General features: G+C 36.0%; 3 protein-coding genes across 3 annotated transcripts; 1 reads left to right on the forward strand and 2 right to left on the reverse strand.

Moving 5' to 3' along the window:
* Positions 1–709: 709 nt before the first annotated feature.
* LOC110454082 (solute carrier family 23 member 1-like) lies at positions 710–19,185 on the reverse strand. Its single transcript, XM_021503432.1, has 11 exons — positions 18,897–19,185; positions 18,265–18,422; positions 17,322–17,425; positions 8,626–8,708; positions 7,765–7,949; positions 7,158–7,293; positions 6,629–6,785; positions 5,661–5,914; positions 4,890–5,163; positions 4,455–4,550; positions 710–4,124 (listed from the first exon to the last, which is right to left on the reverse strand). Exons 1-11 carry the CDS (start codon positions 19,128–19,130, stop codon positions 3,955–3,957), a joined length of 1,851 nt encoding a protein of 616 aa, XP_021359107.1. The 5' UTR covers positions 19,131–19,185; the 3' UTR covers positions 710–3,954.
* Positions 8,340–10,806, forward strand: LOC110454085 (P2X purinoceptor 7-like). Its single transcript, XM_021503434.1, has 3 exons — positions 8,340–9,872; positions 10,156–10,377; positions 10,642–10,806. Exons 1-3 carry the CDS (start codon positions 9,808–9,810, stop codon positions 10,796–10,798), a joined length of 444 nt encoding a protein of 147 aa, XP_021359109.1. The 5' UTR covers positions 8,340–9,807; the 3' UTR covers positions 10,799–10,806.
* On the reverse strand, positions 11,231–15,308 carry LOC110454083. Its single transcript, XM_021503433.1, has 8 exons — positions 15,257–15,308; positions 14,854–14,949; positions 14,216–14,330; positions 13,509–13,722; positions 12,740–12,997; positions 12,276–12,447; positions 11,688–11,836; positions 11,231–11,406 (listed from the first exon to the last, which is right to left on the reverse strand). Exons 4-8 carry the CDS (start codon positions 13,645–13,647, stop codon positions 11,243–11,245), a joined length of 882 nt encoding a protein of 293 aa, XP_021359108.1. The 5' UTR covers positions 13,648–13,722; positions 14,216–14,330; positions 14,854–14,949; positions 15,257–15,308; the 3' UTR covers positions 11,231–11,242.
* Positions 19,186–19,527: the final 342 nt, after the last annotated feature.

Consider the following 19,527-nt stretch of genomic DNA (forward strand, 5'->3'; position numbering starts at 1 on the left):
GGTTACTTAAGTGATTCATCCACAATCAGTCACTGCCTTGTGTAACGCCGAATGCAAAGCATCGGATTGATCAATAATTGACATCTGTTGGGGTGAATTTGTGGTTTATTGACAGAAAAAAGATATATTTAACCAAGACGATGTCGAGGTCTACATCACATTCGCGGGTCCATATAACCATATATTCACCGAAATAAAAGTCCATAGTTAAATTGGATGCTAAATACTGTTGTTGTTTTTTAATATTATAAAAATTATCTAGAGAAAAATTCTGCGTTTGGTAGAGAGCGCTATAATGATGTATTTTAACTGACGTCATAGATGAATATTTCAAATTACCGCAATTTTCATACAGGTGGAAAAACAAGCTTAAATAGTTAACATGGTTTTCCAATTTCATTTGCAAGGTTATATCTATCCGATTCTCCCACACCAATTCTCATTAACATTATATATTCAATGAAGTATCATTAATAATAATATTTCGTAAATGATACATATTTAATTTCATTTGCAAGGTTATATCTATTGTTGATAAAATGATAAGATAAAATCGTCACGTTAAATGAGCACAATCTACAGTACAATAAATATGTTTCCATCCGATTCTCCCTCACCAACATTATATATTCAATAAAGTATCATTAAATGATAGATATTTATACAAACAAGTAAATCAAAGCTTAAATACTATTTAAGCGTGTTGTTTATAGATAACAAATTACCAATCATTCATGAAATCATGAAATTTCACAGCTTTAATGTGTTTTGTCAAATACGTTTACAGTTGTCCTCAAGAGAATCAATGCGGTGACACATTAGACATGACAAATATCCAACACAACCGACATTACATCAGTGCATTAGCCAATTCCGGAACATTTAAGTTATCAATGATTCCTTTAGGTTGAACAGGATTCATGTTAACTACGCTGCACTCTGCTTAGATAAAGAATACCGAAGTTCCAACAAAACTGTAACACGAACTCAAAATTGATAAAACTAGAGCAAAATATGACTTGAGGAATTATGGAGACCATTAAAAGCTACAAAGACAAAAAGATCAGGAGTTAGGGAAGGGTTAATCTCTTCTACTTCAACACAAACACACGCCATGTGCATCGTGGTTTGATTTAAGTAACGTCACGTCATGATAACGAGACTGGAAAAGTGACAACGAAACTAAATGACATACTAATGAATATAAAAAACAGCGACCTTCAATTCACACAAAGAAATAACATATTTCCTAATAAGATAAAGATTGGGATCATAACAAACAAACTAGAAAAGTAAGACACATGCTATATAACACTCCCGCATAAAAAATCCGAAAAATAGCATATTATTAACAACAACATACAAGACAAAATTAATGACAAATTTTAAGACAACTAATAAATCGCATTCGTTTGAATAACAACCTAAGATACCAACCACATCTACCAAGTTCAGATGTATCGGCTTAGAATGTAAGTAGTGGTATTTTGGAGAAAAGTTATAAACGGAAATCAGAAAAAGGGCTTTAAAGCCCATACAAAGGACCGGATAAATATTAAGCGTTGATGCACAACTTCCGATTGTGGTTATGACATATGTAACACATTAACACGATTTTGATTAGTATTTTTGCGGGAGTTGTGTCTGCAAATTGTGGCTAATAATTCTGTAAAAGAGGCATAATCCTTACAACAACAGCTGGATCACAAAGCGTAACATAAACACTAGTTTAGAGTGTTTTGTCTACATCAGTTAAGTTCAACAACTTGGATGAAATTGTAGCAGGAGATTTCCAAACAAAATCCGTCTACAGACAACTTAATTTCAGTATACAGACCAATTTTATTGCAGTAGTATAAAATAGGTTGGCAAGACTAGTGAATAACTTCAAATGTAATAAAATCGAAAGAATAATAAAAGTTCCCCTGGCGGTTTTGGTATTATTCCGTGTATTTTTGTGTCACAAATGACCAGCCTGATCTTCGGGTTAGGTGACTGGCAAGAATTCATTTCGTGACGATGATATGACAGGATGGTACCACTATTAAGAAGTCCATTTATTCATAAGACACATGGTGTTTACCTTTCTTGTTCAGGATGCTTTTTGTGAGTCAGTTCATATTCTTATGTTTTGTTAATCGATTTTGCGGAGAATGTTGTTTGGGATGCAGTTTGTTTGTAGTGCTCAGTGTGTCTTTGCTACGGTTTTGAAGATGTCAGTTCTTGTTCCTGTGTTTTTATGTCGATTTTGAAACACAGTTTTGTCCTTGTGTAACGAGCTTTATGATAATATTATCGTTGGAGGACTTTCAAATTCCATTTAAGTATCTTATCTGTTTGTTGTTATTATTTAAAGTAATTGACAGGAAAATAATGGGGGGAAATGAAGATTGCTATATGTGAGTTGTTTTTCTCATGGACGATTTAATACCAACAAACATATTGTTTGCCTTGACATAATCATTATTCTATTTGTGAGAGACCCCAAAGTTGTATCCTCCATTCGCCGTGTCTCTTCAACATGACCTGTTGTTATTGTAAGGTGGTTCCAAATGGCACAGTTGATAGTGAAATGAAAAACTAGAAATGTTTCGAAAGTTTCAGTAACCCTTGCAGTGAACGATTTTCATTTATTAAAATTATGACGCATAGTGCATGAGCTATAATGCACGTTTTTCAATTTAGTGCGTGGTAAATTTCAAAACTGAGTTAATGAGAAAGTTTGTGAGAAATGTGATTAAAGTCAGTTATTTCCCTTAATCCTTTGACCCTCTGTTGAAATAAATAAATTTGTTATACTATATTTTAACAGAAACAGAACTTCTTTCTATTGATTTATTGATAACAAAAAGCTACAAAATGGGCCTCTTCTTCACGATTATAACTTGTGCTGCTATGTCAATACACATCCATGGTGAATATTAGCTGTAACTGAATGTTAAACTAAGGCGTTTCGGGGTGTTTTTCCTGAATGTAAGTAGAAGCAAGCGGTTCTGTGGTTAAAGAACGATTCCTTTGGTTAACAGTGGCATTAATTTAACGTAGGCGGTGTTTGCACGCTTTCCGTAAACAAAGGGAAATAATTCTTTGCAACACGAAGGTTGGTTATAAAAGCATAAAAGTCAACTTAAGCGATAATTCTGAACTTGATCACCACAAAAACACATTGAGTTTCAGCAAATCTTCCTTATATCAACATCAAAGGACATTATAGTCTTGAGCCACTACTCATTTTAAGGATCCCTGTCCCACTGCACTGTGTTATTCCTATATGCAGTAACATCCCCTTAACATACGTTTGGTTATAACTGTAGTGTGTTTTGGCCAAGTCACTTTCGTTGATGAGCCACCTCAATCAGTTAGAGCGATATTAAAACAATCCCGATCTGGCCCCGTTGATTTTAACCACTCAGATTACTGCTGCTTATTCATATTTTGTTGATTTCATATCTGTTATCTCTCATAAAAGCCCGCAAGGTATGGTTTTCTTTCATAAATGATTAACCCAAGTTATCGAAATGCCGGAAAAAGCAGTTTCAACACTTGGTTACAGTTTTGGGCAGTGGTACGCGGATCCTTAAGCTAGAGTGAACATATCTTGATGGTGTGGATGGATACATAATATCAAAATCCTCTTATTATGAAGGTTTTTGGTCAATTGATTGTCGAATACCTCGATAATCTCGAAATATTGACGACACCCATATAACGAAGGTAAACTATAACTACTCTGTTAAGCAAAATAATAGCACATCTAATTTATATTGGCAACTAGTCTCCAATGTTGTAACCTTATAACGGAAACCAGATGCTGGTATTCCATTATCTCGAATATCCGAGTCTCCATCCTGGTACATATACATATATATCAATGACTTTTTTCACGGCTACATTTCATATTGTTTCCAACACGCTGCATGCTTATGTTTGAATTAGACGAGTTTGTAGCCATGTTTATTCAAGTCGATAGGGTTGTAAAAACGGAATGTGTCGAAGTAGCGGGATTTTTCTTTGTAATTGTGATACTCCTGGAACATCGTACACAGAGTGGTGTGTATCAGTGTCACTTCCGTTTCCGGTTTTAAAAGACGTCATATCATCCATTCCTCTCTCTTCTGTGGTTCCTGCAATTTATAAATCGTACTGGATTTCACTTAGAAAACGTTTAAGAAAGATGGAAAGATTTCTTTCTTGAACATTTAAATATGAGGTTTGCTTCATCATTCGACTGCCATTCTATTTTACAGTTTTATTTGATTTGATGTTGATTTAAAGGACAGAATTTCTGCCTAAGTTTAAACAGTTTTCATTTCCGAAGTCAAAGCTATATACATAGCATTACGCACATATGGAGGCACGTCCTTAGATGGCTTTAGCTATTGACCCTATAAAACTTAACCCTATATAACCCAACTGTAGAAAAATGAGTGTATCAGTGACATTTGATTACCTACCTCTAACAGTGTTATCCAGGATGATGGAAGTTAATCCAGACACAAACATCTGAGTCCCGAGGATCAGCTTCAGCACCTGGTCCAAGGAGGCGTAACCTGTACACAAAAAAATACAATATATTGAGTAAGGTTTGATTTTTAGATTCTTTGTCGTAATTCAGACGACTTAATTCCTGCATGGATTTTGATCAAACTTTATATATTGGTCATTAGAATAGTCAAGAATACAATTTGTAAAAATAATGTTACATGTGTGATTTGTATTTTTAGTTTATCTGTATATAAGTGACTTTATTATTATTAGATGATGTTTCTAGAGTGAGGCGTACATAGATAGTTTGAAATATGTAATCAGGACCCACATGCGAGGCTATTTCTGAACCTTGCTTTCGCGCATACTATATTTTTTTTAAATGATTGAATGAGCCCACGTACCCGTATCAATGCTGTCTTTGTTGAGTTTTAGCCATTCGGAAATGACCAAGCCTGTGTACAATGATGTACCCAGTACCGCAAGGTTCCGAGTAGATGACAGGTTAACCCTCTGTAGTGAAGACAACCCTATGGATACCAGCAATCCAAATAAGACTATAGTCACTCCCCCCATAACCGGATCAGGAAGTGACGCCAATACTGCGCCAAATTTACCAATAACTCCGAAAAGTAGGCAAATGGAGCCGGCCAGAAGCATGACACTCCGACTGGCAACCTGTATAAAAAGCATCGAAGGATACTTGTTTGGTTAGCAATAACGATAACCTCAGCTTGTACAATTGAACACTCTTTGGTTCACAAACATGTATATATCAACAAAATTTCTAAGGATATTTCAAATTTGTTTCTTAGTGGCAAATATAAAAATATTGATATTAATACTTTGAAATGAGGCTTAAATTGAATAAATTTAATCGTCCAGGGGTAAGTTCAACTATATTTAGGGTTACACATGCATTACTAAAGATGTTTGGCAATATAACGTGAAAACTGAACAAAGGTAGTGCTAGAAAAAGAAAATTAAAATGTATAGGCGGTAAACGAAGTTACAATGAAATGAGGGACACTGTATCGAGATTGTATGGTACATGAAAATGTGTAAGTCCTTCAGTGTTATTAATACCTCTTTATATTATGAAAATCATTTTGCTTTCAATTATTTTTACAAAAAAATATTTAATACATTCATATTCAAATTAATTGTGTTCATACTTGTGTGATCTTTATGATAACAACGTTGTCACTGTAGGACGTCGTAGCGTGCCCGGCCCCCAGGGCCCCTGCCACCACCCCCATGATGCCCTCTGTCAGTATCCCTCGGTTGATTGCGTGACGGGGTGGAGGAAAGGTTCCTGTGGCCCGGGAGACAATCATGTAATCCCCTATGGATTCCACATTTGAGGACAGATAGGAACTCACAAACCCAATGAAAATCGCTGTATTGAAACGGGGTGGACCAAACTGACCTAGAAAACAAAAAAAGAGTTATGGTCATTTGTTTATAGTCATTAGGGCAGATGCAAATAATTGATCACAAACCTTATTCTTTGCTTCTTCGGGAAAGAATATACTGTATACCACCGCATGATTTTAAGAGGTCACTTAAACGCGGACCCCTGCATAATTGTTTATTTTCTTCTGCTCAAAATATTCACTATTAAAACGTTAACATTAATTGTGAATATTTCGACAAATTGGAGTTATGGCCGATTTCTGGCTTTGCCATTACCGTCTGGTCCGTGCAGTTTGGATACTGAGTAAAGACTAAACCTGATGTAACCTACTGCAGGCTGCAAGAAGCAACTGATAAGCAATCATACACATATATATTCCTGCATTACACACATAGAGCCATCCTTAAATGCCTTAGCTTTTAAAAGAAAGTTAAACAATATAAAACCAAACCATTGCTAACAAACTAACGTGTCAGATTTCATGCATTTGTCAACGAATAATGACTATCGTAACCATAACACCATTCAAACTTCCCTCCTTCTGTAACATTTTTGATGTCTTTATTGTTATTACCATCTTCTGAATTCAAAATATCCTCGTAACTTTAGGCCAAAACTTTTGAACCAAATCCTGATTACATAATCAATTGATAATATTACAAAACGCAGATAATCGCTATATTTTCACGAAATAATTCTAACACAAGATAATACATAAATACTTACCTGGGTAAGGGAAGAAGAGCCACGGAGACAGGGTTATCAGATCTCCACGTGTGTCTGTCCGGGCTCCATATGCGGGTTCACTTGGGTCATCAGGAAATACGCCTGCCAAGGTCAGGACCCCACACAGTGCCCATGTAATCACCACACTGATGAAAAGCTATTGCGCGCGATTGATGACGTCAGTAATTAAAACAACACATAAAAAGCAACGTAAGAGTACAAACGGCAAAAGAGATATCAGCATGGGAATTAAACATGAATGTCAAAGGTTGTAGCACAAAACATCGCGCCAATTTTAGAAACAAGCAACAAAAGAAAATTTTTAATTATAACAGCAACACGAAAAAGGTTACAAAAATAAGTATATCAAGAATAAACGAATTCTTAGAACAAAGCTACTAACAATTCCTTTTGAAAATCAATTTCTGTTGAAAATGTCTTCATGTTCAGATTTAAGACAGATGATCAACATTTCAGTTACATTGTAGAATATCACAAAATAGGATTTCAGCACAAAAGGAGAACTTACCGGAAATGTCTGAAAAATTGGCAATTTTGTGTTTCTGTTACACTCTGTAGCCTTCTTCCTGTTGCAATGTATTGTTGGTATCGTGACGTAGATTCGTGTGAGGTACATGACAAACAAAATCATCATTAAAGTACCGCTGTAAGAAATATGTACTTTTGCTATGAAAACAAGAATGAATGTGTGTTTAAACTTGTGACATGCAATGCATTATCATTACTTTTGCACTTCAAGTAATCCATAAATGATCACACATTAGTCTTTAACAGCTAAGATACGCAGAAAGCATTAGCTGTCCATTCCCACAAAATGGTCAAACAGGGTCACGCGCAAGTTTTAATGGTCCTTATACACGATAAAGTCATACTGGGTCGCAAAATTGTCCTAAACAGAAATATGTACTTGTTTTAGACCATTACGAGATATAGTTCCAACAGTAATGACAACGGTTAAGTTGTTGTTGACTGATGATAGCTCCTCAAATGGGTTGGGGGGGGGGGGAGAGATTTCGAAATTGTATCTTGTGGCATATTGATGTTACCTGCAGATATATAACCATTCAATTTAAGGACGAGTAGTCTTGCATTGAAAGCTTCAAAAATCAACTCACCAAACAGCCACTGGAAGGTACTTGCTACAGTAGAATATAGGGATGGGGTACAAAGATAATCCAAGTGAGGTAATTGTCACACAAACAGTTATTGGGCCCACCAGTTTCACCAGGTATCCCAGGAGGCCAGTCCCGCCAAGGAACACTTCCGTTACTAGACCGGAAACCATCAAACTTCCCTGAAGCTTTATGACAAATCAAGGAAACAGGAACTATGTCATGTTCATGTAACTAACTTTCAAAAAAGAAATGTTATCTATGGAAAACAACTTAGAATGCACTTTAAATTACTTCATAGTATTTTCTTGTAATTTGTAAGAAAATCAAACGTTTTATGTTTTTAAGTGACACGTAGTGTCACGGATTTATTGTAAATGTTACTGAGTGGTTGATTATTTATAACAATAATTAAAGGGTTTTTATTAAGAAATATATTATATTTAGTTTATTTTATCATTTTGAGTATGCCCTTATTGAGGATGTAGTTTTAATGAACTTGTTATCCATTGAAAATAATTCATATATGTATTAAATGTTAAACGTTTGTTCATGTTTTTTTAGGGATCCAAAGGTGTTTTATTTGAAAGTGATGTTTCATTTGAAAAATGATAAAGAATTACCCAAAAATAATATGCTTCACTCTGATACCAAAAATATTCCCTTTCTTATACTTGACAAGTCTTCCGTTCAGAGAGAAATTGCTTATCCTTTTCTATTTTCTAAAATCTGATGACTTCATCCGAAAGAACCCCACCAGTTGTCTTTTAAATTTTATATTTCCCCCTATGGCGTTAATAGACCCTTTTGTTTATTTTTAATAAAAGCATGTGTAAACTCCGCCACGGAAATTTCAGGTTTTACCTGCGTTACCCGGTAGTAAACCAGTTCCTGTTTTGTCGCCATGGTGACATTCTGAAGCAGCGTCTGATTGCTTGACATCGATACTGAAAGATTAATTGTTGATACAACGGTTTTTAACAATGGCGTAAAAATTGTATTTTGTGACACAATGTTTTTTTCAGATTATGATAAGAGTTAAGGTTGAGAGACTGAGAGGTTTGTGTTTTATCACCAACAAAGAAGACTTCGAATTGTATTAGTCATTTTTCTGATTTGAAATTGTTTCCCCTTCCACCATAGTTTTGCGATTTATACGACAGTTATACATCTTGGCAACCGGAATCATAGGCTTAGTAGGGAGCTATGCTATTCGACATATTTGTTATGTTATTACTAGCATACCCTCAAATTGTTCAAACTTCCTAAATTGGACCGGAAGCTATACTTGTCCATATATGCATACAGTAAATAATTGTAATGTCTGCTTAGAGTAGCAAAGTGATGAACCTTTCCTCCTAAAGATTGTAGTAATTTGATATACTCGGACATTTTAACTGTAAATCAACTAACTTCTGCGTGTACTTATTTTCCTAGAATTCCTTCTAAAGATTCGTTCGCCAGGCGAAAACACAAGTATACCCTATTCTAACTCGTGTTTTCTTGAGCCCTTTACAGACAGAAAAGACCTGTTGTAACATACAACATGTTGTAAGAGCTGACTTACATATGACCCGCTGCATTCAGGGGTTTTCCTCGGTGTATTTGGTTTAGGGAACACAGAAAAAACCAAAATTGACCTTCTGCCCATTTTAACACCTTGCTTAAAGAGTAACTGTAGTGCAAATAGAAACCGATAATAAAACATTCCTTGTGTTTTTATAATGATGTTGCCGAAAACCGCATCGAAATCGGTGGACCGGTTACCAAGTTACGACAGGTAGAAGTTGAGCTTTTTACCTGCGTTTCCATATGCTCATCAAGCGTACCGCGCGCCGCTAAAAGTTGTGCACACGTATCGGTGACGTCACAACGGGAACACAAGAAAAACCGGCATCATGGCGAATAACGTTACCTACGTATCGACCTCAGAAAGCGACGAAGAATCTGTTGATTTATACATATCTGACGGCTCATCTTACTTTGAGATGGACGGAGCAACCTACGACGGAGTAACACAGCCTTACATGTTCGAACCAGAGACGGATGACGACCCAAACGAGGAAACTTCAGTGGCCGACCACGAGCCCGAGATCCAAGCCATACGATTGGTAAGCTTATTTTGACGCAAATTAGGTTGATTATTAGACCATTTTTTGACTATAAGAAAGATTAGCCTACCAGCATTTCTTCGCTAAGTAACGTGTATAGAAAATTCAGTTGTCACATTACACAAAAATGTAGATTTGGCGCAATACAACTAGAAACTATGAACGGATACCGGTTTTCTAGGTCCTTACAGCTATCGCTCAAATGGCAGTGCAAAGTACCTTGATAAGAAAGTATATGTCTTCAAGTTCAAAGAAAACTTATTACATCTCCTTCAATTTTCAGGTGTAAATGCGGACACTGTCCTGCGATGTCTACCGAAGTGGAAAGTATTTGTTGCAAAGAAGTCGACCAGGTCCAAGTCATGATGGATGCCATTCCGGGTGATCTATCATGCATCACTCTCCATCCTGGATTTGATGCTGTCTGTTTAAACATTTATGTTCTGCAGACAGCATACCTGACATTTCGTCAGTACCATGGTCAATTGACAGACGATGAAAACAAGTAAGTAAACATACATTTTATTTAATCATTATTATTTAATTTGTTTTTCAATGTTTAACAATCTTACTGAATGTATACATAGAACAACAAAACACTGCATTGTGAAAGATGAATAAAACCCAAGAATATATGAATTTTTCAGCAATTTTGCAAGAGTCTATCCACTTTATTCAAAGTAGTTCTAACCAGTCTGTTTGAAAATGAAGAGTTGGAAGATACCATATATGCTATCTTTTTTATGCAAGACAATGATTTTTTTTCCAGGAGAAATCGATATATTGCCTATCGTCAATTTGTGAGATGGTGCTGGGGTTGGCTAGGTCGACATGTTCGTATACGACTCCCAGCATGTGCTGTTACATGTATCAGGAATGCTTTCCCTGCACCGGACGGACAATACAATGGCTTTAAATTTGAATGAGAAAACAACAGAACACTTTCTTATTTGTATGCTTATTTATGATTAAATTAGCTCCTGTTTTTTTATGTCAGTTTGATGTTTATGTAGACATTTTGTTCCCATTACTACATTAAATATCATATATAACCAACATACTTTATTATTTTCAAACAGATCACAATTATTAAAATGTCAAAGACCAGGCCCCGGTTGCTCAAATGTTATTAGAGATATTAGTGGTGGTTATAACTAATCCTCAAAACACATCATTTATTTTTCTCAAAAAATCAAGTAAAATGATTAAAAAGATCTCTGGTGTTTTTGATTTTGTTGTATTCAGGTTATAGTTTTCCCTAACTGATAAAAAAGTATCTTTAACTTAAACAACTGGGCCCAGCACTTTGCATAGTCCAACATGTTTAGTCTCCATATCTCCATGCATAATTCCAAAGGCTCAACTGTAGGCTAGTGCCTAAACCTAGACATCAGTCCAGAAACAGCTTCAGACTTCTCTGGGTGAACAAAGTTCATACAGAGTGGTGGTGGCGATTCTCCAACAACCTCGCAGTTTGGAATCTGTAAAAGTTTCACCCTTTGCTTGGTTGCCTTCATCAAATCTTCCACATAATCTGTAACATGACAAGAAAGAGTTATTAGACCTTTGAAATGTTGCTCTTTTAATTGTTTTAATATGCATAAAGTGCTATCAAAATGCACAAGATGATAAATTATTGAAAATATGGGAACACAGAAATTTGAAGTTGCCACATAAAAACATATATATAAAACACTCGTTCTCAAAGCAGCAAAAAAAAAATATTCTGGCATATTCTGTAATTGGCAGTTTGAAACCATTGAATTATTTTCTAAAGTAAAATTACGAATGGAATTGAATAATCATATAACTTACTGAAGGTGCACTCTGTTCTCACTTGTCGAACTGTGTAATCACCGTTCTTCTGTTTGGGGAATGTTATTCTGAATCTCTTTTCACCATTTGGAAGAGAAGCCTGTTCTCTGGACACATTCTCATTGAAGTGCAGTGCAGCCAGCAACAATCTGCAGAAGCGAAAAAAAACTACACTTGACAACGAATATCTTACCGACAGTGTCATCAAACATAGTTGAAATAGTAAAAAAGAAAAATAACTTTCTACACAATGTATCAAATGTGCTGTCTCAACCCTTCAAGAACTGTCCCTTTACACTAAAGGGGAGTGAGCGATTTGTATGAGTTTATCTGTATAACGATGTGACGAATTCATATATTTTTTTATCCTGACCCAGTGGATTTTGCCTATCGATAGAGAGCATATAAACACTGCATGTTTAGGTCAAGTTGAACTGATTTCCTTCTTGGGAGTATGACAAGGTATTTTTGTAAAATGTTGAATTACACCTCAAATAATTTTGGATGTAATTTTCAACAATGATATGACTATTAAACATCTATAGACTAGGAGTATAAATTGATGAGGCATTATAACGTGGAACATACCGACTCTGCATTCCATGGTAAGAGAAGCCAATCATTTTTGGTGCAAAATGATTGATCACAGAGTGATAGGCCTCAAGATGCGAGGTCTGCTGACCGCTCGAGAGCATTGGGATGTCTCTCTTTAAGTATGTGGAGGACAGGATCAATCCCAGCTTTTCGTTAACCTTTGTTGCTGAAACATATAAAACAAGTTATTAATATATCTTAGACTTATTGAAGTCCTCATCATTGATTCTTTATTTACAAATACAAAACCAATTTGACAATGAAAATGGAAGGAATCTTTATAAGACGGTAAAACATTTGATTGCTAATGCTATGGTACTGTATAATAAAATCACATATTTACTAAATGCCATCTCAATGATAAAAGCATAGTTGACAGAAATACTTCTACTGCAAAAACAGGAAAACTTGACAAACACTTTTTATTAACTATTTTGCCAGTTAGTAGAAACTTGTACCTGGTTTCAGCCATTTCTTGTTTCTGCGAGAGGGGTCCAGAGGTAGATGGGAACATGCTGGGAAGAGTGATCCGTGACCATGGTGAACATTCTGGATGTGGTTTCCTACGCTAGCCCATTTCTGCAGCATCATATCCCTATTGCTATCTGGTGTTGATGATGCAACCCAGTAGAGGTGGTTGAGGATGCTCTTAATCCATCCATGCAATTCAGCACAGTCCCTCTCTTTTGAAAGCGCCACCAGTTTCTTCTTTAAACCTAAAAAAATCAAATTTTCAAACAAAATAAAAGTTCAGCTGAAGTGGTAATATGTGAAACATATCTGAATTGTGTTTATGTTTTGTTGCTGTTGTATTGTTTTACAGCCCATCAGCAATGTTAGTCATTTAGGGTCAAACAACATAAAAAAATACCTATTTACTTCATTTTTCTTCTAAATTTCAAATCTGGTTATTGCCAAAACAACAAAGCATGTGAATGCGGTACAGTGTTTTCAATTGCAACGATACTCCTCAAACTTGAGTTTAACTTTTAATTACCTTTTGCAACATGCCAGACGTCAAAACAGTGCTGGGTGTCTACAATTTACTTTGACCTAGAATCAGGAAATTGAGAATTTTTTCTTTACGCTTATATTTTGTCAAGTAGATGAAAGCTGACAAACGTTTTGTTTTGACCCAAGTACCTGAATCTTCATTGATTCATTGAATCATGTCACATGACGATATTGTATAATATACCATACATATATATAAAATATCAACAATACCTGTCATCCTCTCCTTCACTGTCACTGGACATTTCACTCTCAACTTGGTAATCAAAGTCACTTCCAGGGTTCTCGGATATAAAAGATCCTGGATCGCTGATAACTGGACTTGGATCAGGAAGGGGTACAGTGGTGACATGCTGTCTTTGCGGGCTAGGAATTATATCACACATGATGCCAATTTCTCGGGTTTTTGGTCCTAATGCTTGACATCCTTGATAAAGGAAAAAATAACAGAGTTCAGCAAAATATGAAAAAATAACAATTAAATCTGGCATTGTACAAACTCATTACGACAATAACATTGAGTCATTACAAACAAATCTTTATAATGTAAAAAGGAAAGCTTAAAGCAGGGGTTAGTATATACTTTATGGTGGACAAAAAAAATATATTGGGGTTTGGCTCTAAATGATAATGCATTTCTATTCCTTACTGAACATTTTATGCTAAGCAATGCTTAGAAAAGTAAGACAATTATTTATTCTTAATCTTGCCGGTTAAATTGTTCCTCTACACTCATAGAAGAAAATGTAGTTGTTAGCCTAAATCTAAATTTAGTTACAGGGGGAAAAATAGCCTGCTCACCACAATTTATTGAAATTAAAACTATACATATATATAAATATTATATTATAGACATAAATATTGGCAATATTTACATTGGTTTGAGAATAAACATGTGCATGTAGTGTATGGTGATTTACCTTTATCCTTTCCTTTAGATCTTGTTTGTGTGTAGTGGGATCTTTGTGATGGCCGACTTAAACTCTTCTATGAAGCTACAGACTTAGTTTTAGGCTCCTCTGAGACAACAGTTACCTGAAAAAAGGAAACATGATATATATAATTATGAAACATCAGGGCCATTGATCATACAAGGTACATAGATAAAATAAATATTTTCAATCTTCAAGGGCTAGTTTTTATTTTATACAGTTACAGATCAGGATATAATTATTTTGTATGCATATTATTGTTGTTTATGTTCAAAAAAATATTACTATTTTATTTTGCAAGGTTCCGGTTGTGTCAGGGAAGTTATCACGCACATCAGACTAACAGAGCCATCAAGTTTTTAAAAGGACCTCCAGATTATTTTCTAGTGAAACTCGCAACCTCCCATGGCAGGATAAATAAAGTTAGTGCATGTATCCAAGTCTGGTCAAAAGTCATTGATCCCTTGCAGGTTTATGTGTTCTTACCATTGAGTAGGTTAGGTTAACATAGAATAAAAATGATTATAAAAAAAAAAATCAGACTGGTTTCAATAGCAACTAATTGGGGCCAATCATTGTGTGTCATCAATTAATTCAATTTACACAAAGATAAGATAATACCTTACCGCCATACTTGAGCTTAGCTCATCTTCTTCAATATGTGGTGGTGCCTGTGGACAGGTAGCATTTTCTGGCTCACGTTCTTCATACTCTCTGATCAACTGCAATTTGTAAATAAGCATGATATAGAGATGTCCCCTTAATATCAATATTTTGCAATGCAATATTAATTCATTTAGATAATTTCTGTTTTATAATTTGTTAAGATTGACAAATTACTAAGATATTGAGATTTAAAGCTATTACCTTTACACATTCACACAAGGCCCTTAACAGTGTCACATTAGTTTTAAAAAAAAAGTCGAAATAGGATTTCCGTCGAAACAGGTTACACGTGTAGAAATCATTGGTCATCAGTACAAGATTACATATAATATATTTATATAGGAAACACATATAAACACTCACACGTTGGATGTCCCTTTTAACGAATGCCGACCTAGGCCTTTTTCACAGTCTTCGGTGTTGTCAACTCAGTCTCGGGGCTTGAGGAACGTTTCCCATTCGGTGTCGGCATGGTCGGTGTCGTTGCACTATTGAAAATAGTAGGGACGGCATCTTCTTCAAGTGTCCTCTTCACAGTCTTCCCACTTGATTCCAACAGTCCTAGCCGGAATTTCAGTGGAAAACAATCTTCCTCGAAGTGGGCACTACACAACACTGTGTGACGAGTCGGCTCCCAATCTTTGCGTTTTCTTCTCACAAAAGCAACCCATTGTCGGTGAATATCAGGTCTCTTTGCAGGAAAAGTATGCATGGAAACTCCATTGATAGTAGTATTGGAGCATCCTCCTGCAACACAACGTCGACCACAGCGAGATACCGGTGTGTTTTCTTTGTAAATCACGGACATGACGAAGATGTTTTGATAGTCTTTCGTAATGGCTACCCGAGCTTACCTGAGTTTGGGTCACCGCTGCTACGTCACTTCCGGTCGTAGGTCAAAATCGGATTTGCGCTCAGTTGTGAAATTTAGTAAAATGGTTACAACTTCGATATTTTTGCAAAAAAAAAAATTTTTTTGATTATTTTGATGGTTTTATTTATTAATCTTTCTTTACCTAAAAAATATTGCAGCACTACAGTTACTCTTTAAAACATTGAAGTTAAACAAGGCAACTGGAAATGATAATATAAGTCATAATATGTTAGAAAATACTGCCGAGACGGTTTGCGAACCCCTGTTTATTTTATTCGCTAGATCATTAGGAGAATGCAAATTCCCCTCGGCATGGACATTAGCTACACTTCTACCATTATTTAAGAAAAATGAACGAACTCTTCCAAAGTTCTGTAAGCAAACTGTTTGAGAGAGTCATACACAAATCCCTTCATAATTATATGTTAGAGAATAATTTACTTTACAAATATCAATTGGGTTTCGTTAAAGGACATTCAACCGTTTACCAATTAATAGAAATTTATCATAATGTTTGTTCTGCTCTGGAAATTAAGCAATATCCAAGGCTTTTGACAGGGTGTGGCACAGGGTTTTTATTAATTAAATTATATGCTTATGGTATCGAGGGTAATATTCTCTGCTGGAATAAGGATTATCTACTTGAAAGAAAGCAGCAGGTCATATTAGGTAACTCTACTTCTTCAATTGGGCATTTAAATGCAGGTGTTCCACAGGGGTCGGTTCTCGGACCTTTCCTATTTTTAGCTCACCTGGCCCGAAGGGCCAAGCCAAGTGGGTTTATGGCATGGTGCGGCGTCCGTTGTCCGTCCGTCCGCCCGGTGTCCGTCCGGCGTCAACTTTTTACTTTAAACAACCTTTTCTCAGTAACCAAAAGGCCTAGGGTGATGATATTTAGCCAGCCTCACCTCCCTACCCTTTTTGCTTGGCGGTAACTCGTCTTCATATGAGTCGTTGCTAGGGCTTTAAACAAAGTACTAAGTACATACGAACAAAAGCTATGTATCCGTCTTTATTTGACAATAACATTTACGATGTAATGGAACTACTAGCATACAAACAAAATAGATAAGTATTGACCTATAGTGTGATTGCGTATACGATAGTATGGACGTGGTTGTCAACGAACATATTCTATAGTGCGCGTTTACTGAGCTGCGGAAGGGAGAGACATAAATATAACAAAATGTCTTCGCGATTTCCTACCAATAGAAACGTCAATTACAATATAACCCTTTCTTGATATATTTGTTTGTTTGTTTGTTTTTTTAATAAGGTTAAACATCCTTGCAACAACTAAGATCAGGTAAAAAGGAGTGCCTGGGGGACACCACCGAGCATAGAGTAGGCATGAGTAGCCAAAATACAGATCCCAAGTGTTGCAATGGAGGTACAGATTCAAATTAGATAGGTGACAATCTTCAAAAAACCCTGCTTTTATTTGAATATCGTTGTGATAGACTCTGATTTCTGTTTGCATCCTTCTTCTACTCGAGTGATTTACCACAGATGCATAGCAAAATACCACAGGTATTGTTGTATTACGTGACATACCCGAATCCATGTCACCGGTACTGTCACATGACCAAACCCCAGCGGTCTTCATAGACACCAACGGTCCCAGGAAGGCACCAGAAACGCCTTGAAGGATGGGAATTCTGAAACAAACAGCCAGTTTATAAAACTACAATGTCCTGGAAACAAGTCTGTCTTAAAAAGTGCAATCCTGTAGTTAGTCCTCGTCTTAATTCTGGATTTGAATATAGAATAAAAACTACCATTGTTGATTTTAATGTTATCTAGGTCACGGTGCAGCGAAGCAGACATGAAAGCAAACTCAAATAGCATATGATGTCAGGAAATAAGATAAGATTATCAAGAATCAATAACTAAGGGTTTAACAATATTTGAAATATAATCAACTAAGGCCGAAAACGCTGGTACAAAACCCATGCATCACATCGGCTCACAAGACCCAGCAAATCCATCCCCGAAATATCAGGGGTTGTGCTCATTAACCTTGTCTGCATTCTTGAATATGTCGTGATAAAATTGAGGGCTCTTGGTTAGCTAGTTGATTGGTTTTGGGTAAAACGAAACCCAGACCACTCGCTAGGCTGATAGGTAACAGCGGAGCGACACCCGACATTACAGCCAGTCAATTTTACAATTACAATTCACGATTCACTTAATGTAAAATGTTTAACCGTTTCAATCTCTTGCGATTTCTTGTGTGTACATCAAAGGATCAAGTCTACTTGTATCATTCACAAGGTGGCGCTTCAAGTCTTCGATTTTGTCGTGATCTATTCAAGTTGTACAGAGAACGTATTTGAGCGTAACCCATGGAATTTCGAGGATGCGTTTAGTCATGTAAACTATTGTATTTAACTGGTACGGTAAGCTAGTTATGTTCACCCAAGGGATTAAGATGAATGAGTCTTATGGTTATATTGCCATCAAAATACAAAAATATTAAGTGGAAATGTATACTCACCTGATGCCGACAGCACTCTGGACGACCGTGGTCAGTCCTACTACGAATACGGACGTACAGAAAAGCTTTGCTCTGATTGGATCGTTCCTGTCTGCACAGGCGAGGTCTGCAATTGTGACACTAACCAGCAGGTTCATTCCAAAGGACAACATTACATTCTATGATAATATAAGGCATCAATTAACATATATTGATATATCACTTCCATATGTACGATCGTATTGGATTGGATTGGATTGGATAAGACACGTGCCTTACAAATATTTCCCAAAATTCATTGAGTGGTAATTAATATATTAACTTCATTTATTCGTTTGTATGTTTTCCATGGTGATATAATTTCCTAGCTTTTACCTTGTACGATGACAAACATATACGTCGTCTTTTCGATTGGTGTTCCCATTTGGGATAACACGAGGGACACAAATATTCTGTCATTTTCCGCACACCACAAAAAAAGAACTTTAAAAAGTGAAAAATAGACCCCCGCCAGTATCTTATATCTGACATGAATACGGACATGTATAAGATAGATCTGCTTCAATATAAATCGATATAATTATGTTTATGAAAATGTTTGCGTTACCATTCTAATCTAATACTACCCATCAGCCTATATTTGATGAATATACCTGTATGGCTAAAATCAGTGACAACAATATGGGTGGATTTTCCCCGACACCGTAACGCAATGACGGAACATCCGGGTACTTTCTTGCCTCGTTGTGGGCTTCCTCTGCTACATCCGGTAATAAACTTGTTACTTCCAACACACCTTTTCCATTCATTTCATTTGGCGATGCGCATTTATTCTCACTACTGTACACGTTCGTATCCATTTTGTTGTCCGACCTGCAATAAACCATGTGACTTTGTGTAATGAATAATACATATGTACATCCTATCAATAAATAACATAAAAGCTGTGCGATATACAGAATAACGAAGTTGCTGAGTCAGATATATTATTACATTATAGTACTGACTATAAAATAAAAAGATTGATGACCCAATGATCACATAACTGGCTGCAAAATAAAATGATTAATGCCAACATACCTCAGTACTGGCTGTAACACAAAATGATTAATGACAACATACCTCAGTACTGGCTGTAAAACAAAATGATTAATGACAGCCTACCACAGTACTGGCTGTAAAATAAAAAATATTGATGACAGCCTACCACAGTACTGGCTGTAAAATAAAAAATATTAATGACAGCCTACCACAGTACTGGCTGCAAAATAAATGATTAATGAC

This window comes from Mizuhopecten yessoensis, unplaced genomic scaffold (assembly GCF_002113885.1).
Source record: "Mizuhopecten yessoensis strain PY_sf001 unplaced genomic scaffold, ASM211388v2 scaffold7653, whole genome shotgun sequence".
In the NCBI taxonomy this organism is placed as follows: Eukaryota; Metazoa; Mollusca; class Bivalvia; order Pectinida; family Pectinidae; genus Mizuhopecten; species Mizuhopecten yessoensis.

What these genes read in the sequence shown, in the direction of transcription:
- LOC110454085 (XM_021503434.1), top strand. Translation starts at nt 9,808, where the DNA reads ATGACGACCCAAACGAGGAAACTTCAGTGGCCGACCACGAGCCCGAGA. An exon ending in AGATCCAAGCCATACGATTG is followed by an intron (nt 9,873 to 10,155) that starts GTAAGCTTATTT and finishes TTCAATTTTCAG; the next exon opens with GTGTAAATGCGGACACTGTC. An exon ending in TTGACAGACGATGAAAACAA is followed by an intron (nt 10,378 to 10,641) that starts GTAAGTAAACAT and finishes TTTTTTTTCCAG; the next exon opens with GAGAAATCGATATATTGCCT.
- LOC110454083 (XM_021503433.1), bottom strand. Translation starts at nt 13,647, where the DNA reads ATGTCACCACTGTACCCCTTCCTGATCCAAGTCCAGTTATCAGCGATC. An exon ending in TACCATGGAATGCAGAGTCG is followed by an intron (nt 11,837 to 12,275) that starts GTATGTTCCACG and finishes TCGCTTCTGCAG; the next exon opens with ATTGTTGCTGGCTGCACTGC. An exon ending in GAGAACAGAGTGCACCTTCA is followed by an intron (nt 11,407 to 11,687) that starts GTAAGTTATATG and finishes GTCATGTTACAG; the next exon opens with ATTATGTGGAAGATTTGATG.
- LOC110454082 (XM_021503432.1), bottom strand. Translation starts at nt 19,130, where the DNA reads ATGGTTTATTGCAGGTCGGACAACAAAATGGATACGAACGTGTACAGT. An exon ending in GCTCTTCTTCCCTTACCCAG is followed by an intron (nt 5,915 to 6,628) that starts GTAAGTATTTAT and finishes TTTGTTTTCTAG; the next exon opens with GTCAGTTTGGTCCACCCCGT. An exon ending in CCTGGATAACACTGTTAGAG is followed by an intron (nt 4,125 to 4,454) that starts GTAGGTAATCAA and finishes TATAAATTGCAG; the next exon opens with GAACCACAGAAGAGAGAGGA.